At 42.2% G+C, this 6,000-nt stretch overlaps 1 protein-coding gene and 1 long non-coding RNA gene across 2 annotated transcripts; both read right to left on the bottom strand.

Moving 5' to 3' along the window:
• Positions 1–255: 255 nt before the first annotated feature.
• LOC134222074 (uncharacterized) lies at positions 256–1,131 on the bottom strand. The gene has a single exon (XM_062701226.1). The coding sequence runs from the start codon at positions 1,129–1,131 to the stop codon at positions 256–258; it is 876 nt and encodes a 291-aa protein (XP_062557210.1).
• A 3,636-nt stretch (positions 1,132–4,767) lies between these two features.
• LOC134227767 (uncharacterized) lies at positions 4,768–5,331 on the bottom strand. The gene is made up of 3 exons (XR_009983750.1): positions 5,139–5,331; positions 5,036–5,085; positions 4,768–4,971 (listed from the first exon to the last, which is right to left on the bottom strand). It is a non-coding gene; the product is annotated as an uncharacterized LOC134227767 (long non-coding RNA).
• Between the last annotated feature and the right edge of the window lie 669 nt (positions 5,332–6,000).

Genomic DNA, 6,000 nt, shown 5'->3' on the forward strand with positions numbered 1-6,000 from the left:
AGAACACAAGCAATTCAAGCAAAGTCCAAGTCTTCGGATCAACAATTTTCGGTCGATCACTCTCATTTTGTCAAAACGACGACACTGTTCGATGCTATGCGGTCCACCATTGCAGACTGGACAATTACATGAAGCAGAAACAAGCGTGTGAACTGCTGAACTCTTGAATGATCTTCTTTGATCACTTGAACTGCGGGCTGACGTAGAATGCAGAATTGCGCAATGCTTCTCCAGAAAATCAATCATTGCATCATACTAAGGAATGTTATTCGAACTGTGGTGAGTTTCCCATTGACGAAGGGTTGCTGTATCTAGCTTCTGCGTCAACATGAATGCTAGAATTGTGCTCCAGTTCTCAGTGTTTTCTCCCAACTTTTCCAACTGCTGAAGATTGACCTTGAACGTCATCAGGACGGTATTCAGGGCATCAAACGACTCCGACTTCATCACTGGAACAGAAAACAGCGCCTTCAGATGTTCGTGTGCTATCAGCTTATGATTCTCATATTTCGCCTCGAGAATATTCCACGCAATGTTGTAGGTGGCAGCACTCACCTGAACTTGGTTGATCTGAAGTAATGCTTCATCTCTCAAAGATGCTCGCAAGTAATTAAACTTGTCGATTGGACTCAAATCACCGTTGTCGTGAATCAACGATTTGAAATTATCGCGGAAAGTGATCCAATCTTGCAGCTTTCCGCAAAACGATGGAAGCTTCAGCTCCGGATACTTCAACCGGGAAGGTTGGCAGGCAGCTTGACGTTCAGGAATCTCTACTTTCGTTCTAGGGCGTTTAGCAAGCAACGCTGCCTTCAAACGAAAATACGAATTTTCAAAATTCTTGTATGTTTGCACACTGTCACCGCAGACTAGAGCATTCTTCGCGCTATCAACACCATCGTCATCAGCTGCACTTTCAAACTCTTCGCTGGTCTCGTCTAGAAGCACATCTATGTTCACCCTAATGATACAGAACCGATCAAAAATTTCATCTAGTTTCACTAAACGTAATTCAACCATATCACTGTCACGAACTGCATCAAAATTATCCACAAAATCTTTCACATTCGCCAAAGCTGCGTTCAACTGATTCTCCTCTTTCACCAGTTGCCTCAAATTGGACTTCGGCATTCTGAATAGCACAAAGATCACACTTCACTAGCACTGAACCACGACCGAGACCTCAAGCGGAACGGATTGACAGAATTGACAGCTCAATTATCAACCACTAATTGTGGGAATTAGTCAAATGGCAAATCGCAAATGTGCCGAACTAAGTAGTCAACCGGAGAACTCAAAATTGTTTCTCCAAAATTCCACAAATAAAATTCAATTTGTCCAAACCCGCACCACAGTACGGTAACAGAGCGCTTGCAAATTTAACTCAAGACAATGCGCTTCTATTTGGCTAGCGTCACATGCAGACCACGCTGAGCCCAAGCCTCCTCAACCACACATTCACACACACTCTACTTAGCTGAATTTAGATGGTTGATCCTTCGGGGTATCCAAAATGTCGAAATGCAGCATCATAATCCAATATTCAGCATCAGTTGTGAAGAACGTTGATTCCAAACTGCATACACGGCCTCACAGGATATTTTAAATCACTTTCGCTAACTGCTATCCATTGGCAGTAATTAATTAATTTGCTCACTAGCAGAAGACGGATATCGATTCCGTACAATGGATCAGAGCACACTTTACACTCCGCATACAATTCTACAAGTTCACTTTTCACGCGCAATATCAACGGACAATGGGTCGGACACACAATTAACCCAAGCCACGCGCACTATTCACCAGGACGTGGTCCCGCGGATTGATCTTATCCGGCTCGATCAGGACCAAAAATGTTAGTTATAAACCTTTTCACTGGCCAGATTCAAACTACGGGTCACTCGCGGAATAGCGCGTTTCGGAAGTTGGCTTTAAAAACACGTATTTAAGATTAACTGCGACACGACGGACAATTTATTCTAATCAGAATAACAAACTACATAACGTTCGAATATGAAGTGGACTGTATTTTACTTTCCGACCGACACGGGTGATATGCAAGAGCGAACTAAAAATTCTAATATGTGCTGCGATCGCTGCGATCGACGCGACGGCAGTTAGCTGCCGAAGAGCTACCTATACTTTGACCTGACTCGATGACGATGAAACACACTCGTATTGTCTGTCTTGCTGCTGCCTATCTGATTGCTTAGTAAGGTGCATCTTGGGATGCAACATTCTAATTCTGTACGTAACAGAGACCTTTTTGAACGATTTTGCTCTACGACCTCCCGACTGCCGGTGAGAGCCATGACCCATTCTTACCCCCAAACCCATTGTCACCCCCGATGGCGGTACTTTCAAATAAACGCGCTCAAAACACGATTTTAGCCTCTGTGCGCCGCACAGAAGAGTAACTAGAACAAATTCGTGGACAAAACCCAAAAATTTTTTTTCAACATTTATACATTCTTATATTTTTTTTAGATACTTAGAATAATTCTGCATACTATAGTTATTTCAGAAGTGACCCAAAATTTTGTAAAAAAAAATTAAATAGGGCTCAAAAATGAGGTATTGAATTGGATTTTATTCACTTTATTTGTGGAGTATTTGAAAAATCTGATTTTTACACAACATGAATGTTATCAACAAGCTATTATTAGTACACATGTAACCGTTGGTTACAAGTTCAACTTGTAGCTCCTCCACAAGTATATTTTAAAATCATATTTGCTCCTTAAACATTCCCATATATCCATAATAATACGCCCTTTACAGAAAAACACAACCACTAACACCATAATGGAACAGCAGCTGCACTCATATGGCTTGGTGAGTGTAAAAGCGCTGTCCAACTCTCACGCCTCGCACTGTTTGGGTGACAGATTCGCTGTATAACAGTTTGAACTGACAGTTACAAAATGGCGCCCAGCTAAAAAAGTGATAAGAAACTTTCATTTCCCCTCCCGGAGGGAACGAAAAAACAGTTAGCTGTTTTAGTAATCTCTTCGTCCTCCAAACGAAGGATAAAATTCTCAACAATGGATGTAGAATTTGAACTTTCCTACAAACATTTGATGATCCACCATCTGGAGCGATCAGAAATTGAATACGAACTCAAGATTCGTGGTCTTCCAGTAGTCGTAACTGAAACGCGCGCGGAGTTGAGAAAACGGTTAAAAGATCATTTAAAAATCGAGAACTTGCAAAATCAAGACATTAGTTTCGATAGACTAGAAACGACGGTAGACGAGGAAATAAAGACAATCGACGCGAACGTAGTGGAAATTAAGAATTACCTTTCGAATCGCAAACGCTACGAAGCATTACAAGAACACTTAAAAACTCGTCTAGCACATTATTTTACGCGGTTACGTCGGTTGCCGAATTACACAGATGATGACGAAGATCTAGAGGATATCGATTCGTTGATATCTTGCGTTCGAGATGCTTTCAGCAGTCACTTTGCATACTTACCATTAGATCAAATTGCAATACTATTCGCGAATCTCATGTTGGCCACAAATTCCAAATATCCACCCGTCGGATCGAATTTCAGAAACCCGCGTCTGAAGGAAATGGTTCCAAGCAGCTTCTCACCCCAGCCAATACGGCCATCGGAGGCTGCTTCTTGTCAAAGAGAAGGCAGGGAAGAGCAGGCCAAGAAACATCCTAAAGTATCGATTCAACACGGAATAGACTCTCGTCGGTCGGATATTTGCTCGTCGGAATATGAAACGAAAAGTTCATCCAGTTCGGAATCTGGATGGTCATTCACAGAATTGCGTAGTCGAACCCCTCGGAAAAAGCACGTTTACAGATCGAATACACCCAAGCCTGTTTCGGAGTGGCATCTGAAATACGATGGATCAGACGACGGACGATCCCTTATTAATTTCGTGAGAGAAGTTGAATTTCTGGCGAAATCGGAAAACATGTCCCAGAAACAACTTTTTCGATCCGCGATACACCTATTTACCGGTTCGGCACGAACTTGGTTTATGTCAGGTACGGATAACCAAGAATTTTCGTCGTGGAGTCAATTAGTTCAGGAGCTAAAACGCGAATTCCTCAGCCCTGATCACAACCATACGTTCGAAACACGCGCGGTCGCAAGAAAGCAAGGTCCTCGCGAAAGCTTTCATGACTATTTTCAAATCCTTCAAGGGCTCTTCAGTTCGCTAACGAAGCCTTTAACTGAGCGGAGGAAGTTTGAAATAGTATTCCGGAACTTACGGAGAGATTACAAAAGTCACGCGGTCGCGGCGGATATTGATAATCTCGTCGATATGAAGAAATTCGGTCGAAAACTAGATGGAACGTATTGGTTCAAATACCAATCGCATCCACTGACGAATAATTCGAGCTCTCGCGTAAAACTATCGCAGGTAAACGAACTGAACAGTTGCGAAAAACAAGAATCCAATCTCGAAAACCGGGAATCTCGCGCGTCGTATGACGAATCTGATTATACCGCCGGAATATCAGACAGCTCCACGGGTCGGCGCGTCGTTCAAGATTACCAATCTCCGAAAAACGGTTATTGCTTCAACTGTCGCCTGAAAGGTCATCATGCAAGAAATTGTGAAAGGCCGAGGCACAAATATTGTCATAATTGCGGATTTCACAATGTAGATACGGATTCATGTCCATACTGTGAAATATCTGGCAATAGCGAACAATAATTAGATACGGAATTCGGATACGTTTCTCGCTGCAATACCTAAAAAACAAATAAAAACCTTTTAATAAAATTTCCAACAGTTTCTCCAGTCATCCGACGACTGGAGAATAATAGAAGACCAATTGAGAGGTCATTTGTCGAAAGCGGACACGTCACATTCTCTTCAGGAAGATGTAGATGTGCTCTGCGGTCGTTTAATACTGGGTAGGGACCAGCAAAACGGGCTGGCGAAATCACTACATCCCTATCGCAGAAATTAGAGCCGAAAAGGTATACACTCAGACCTGAAAGCAAACACTGATTGATGAATTTCTTCAATGCAGCCGCTTTAATTCATAATATACGTACCATTCATTTGTCCGGACGCGGCCAATACTGAATGGACATACGCTGCTTAACTGAAAGATAGTAATTTAAGTCAATACTTCTGTTTACAATTTATTTCTCTTACTTGCAAACGACACAATTGCCTCAGCAGCGAGAAGCTCTCCAAGGCCGATTCTCTAACAGACTAGTGGAAGAAAACCGACCAAGGAAGCAGAATCGATGATCCGTGCACAAATCGGGAGCTACTCTCCGCCAGACACAATTTTGTTCCGTTTATCGCCGCGAAACCGAGAAAACGTACGTCGAGATTCCGCGGATCGTCGTCGGACGTCGAAAGTAAACAGTAGTGAAGTTGACGTTTACAGATACTATCTTATCAGTGAGTTACCCATTGATGATCTTTGCCTCGTCATGTGAGTGACGAAGGTAAAGCAAGAATTCACAAAGGGTCTAGCCGAATCATGAATTTATGCTAATCATTGATAAATTGATTAATTGAAATGAAAATTCTTTCACTCTTTCAGGAGGGACGATGGGGTATTGTAACCGTTGGTTACAAGTTCAACTTGTAGCTCCTCCACAAGTATATTTTAAAATCATATTTGCTCCTTAAACATTCCCATATATCCATAATAATACGCCCTTTACAGAAAAACACAACCACTAACACCATAATGGAACAGCAGCTGCACTCATATGGCTTGGTGAGTGTAAAAGCGCTGTCCAACTCTCACGCCTCGCACTGTTTGGGTGACAGATTCGCTGTATAACAGTTTGAACTGACAGGGCAAAATATCACCCAGCCCTTTATTGTTCGCCAACAGATGGAGTACTTAAAAATAGGGTGTGTGGTCAAATTGTAGACACAAAAAAATAAAAGAATGCAATTTATGATGCAACAACTGCATTTCACAGGTGGGCATTTTTATTATAAAAGCGCGGTAAGGTGATTCAATCACTCTTATCGATCGTGATCTCTGAACAGA

Source organism: Armigeres subalbatus, chromosome 3 (assembly GCF_024139115.2).
Source record: "Armigeres subalbatus isolate Guangzhou_Male chromosome 3, GZ_Asu_2, whole genome shotgun sequence".
In the NCBI taxonomy this organism is placed as follows: Eukaryota; Metazoa; Arthropoda; class Insecta; order Diptera; family Culicidae; genus Armigeres; species Armigeres subalbatus.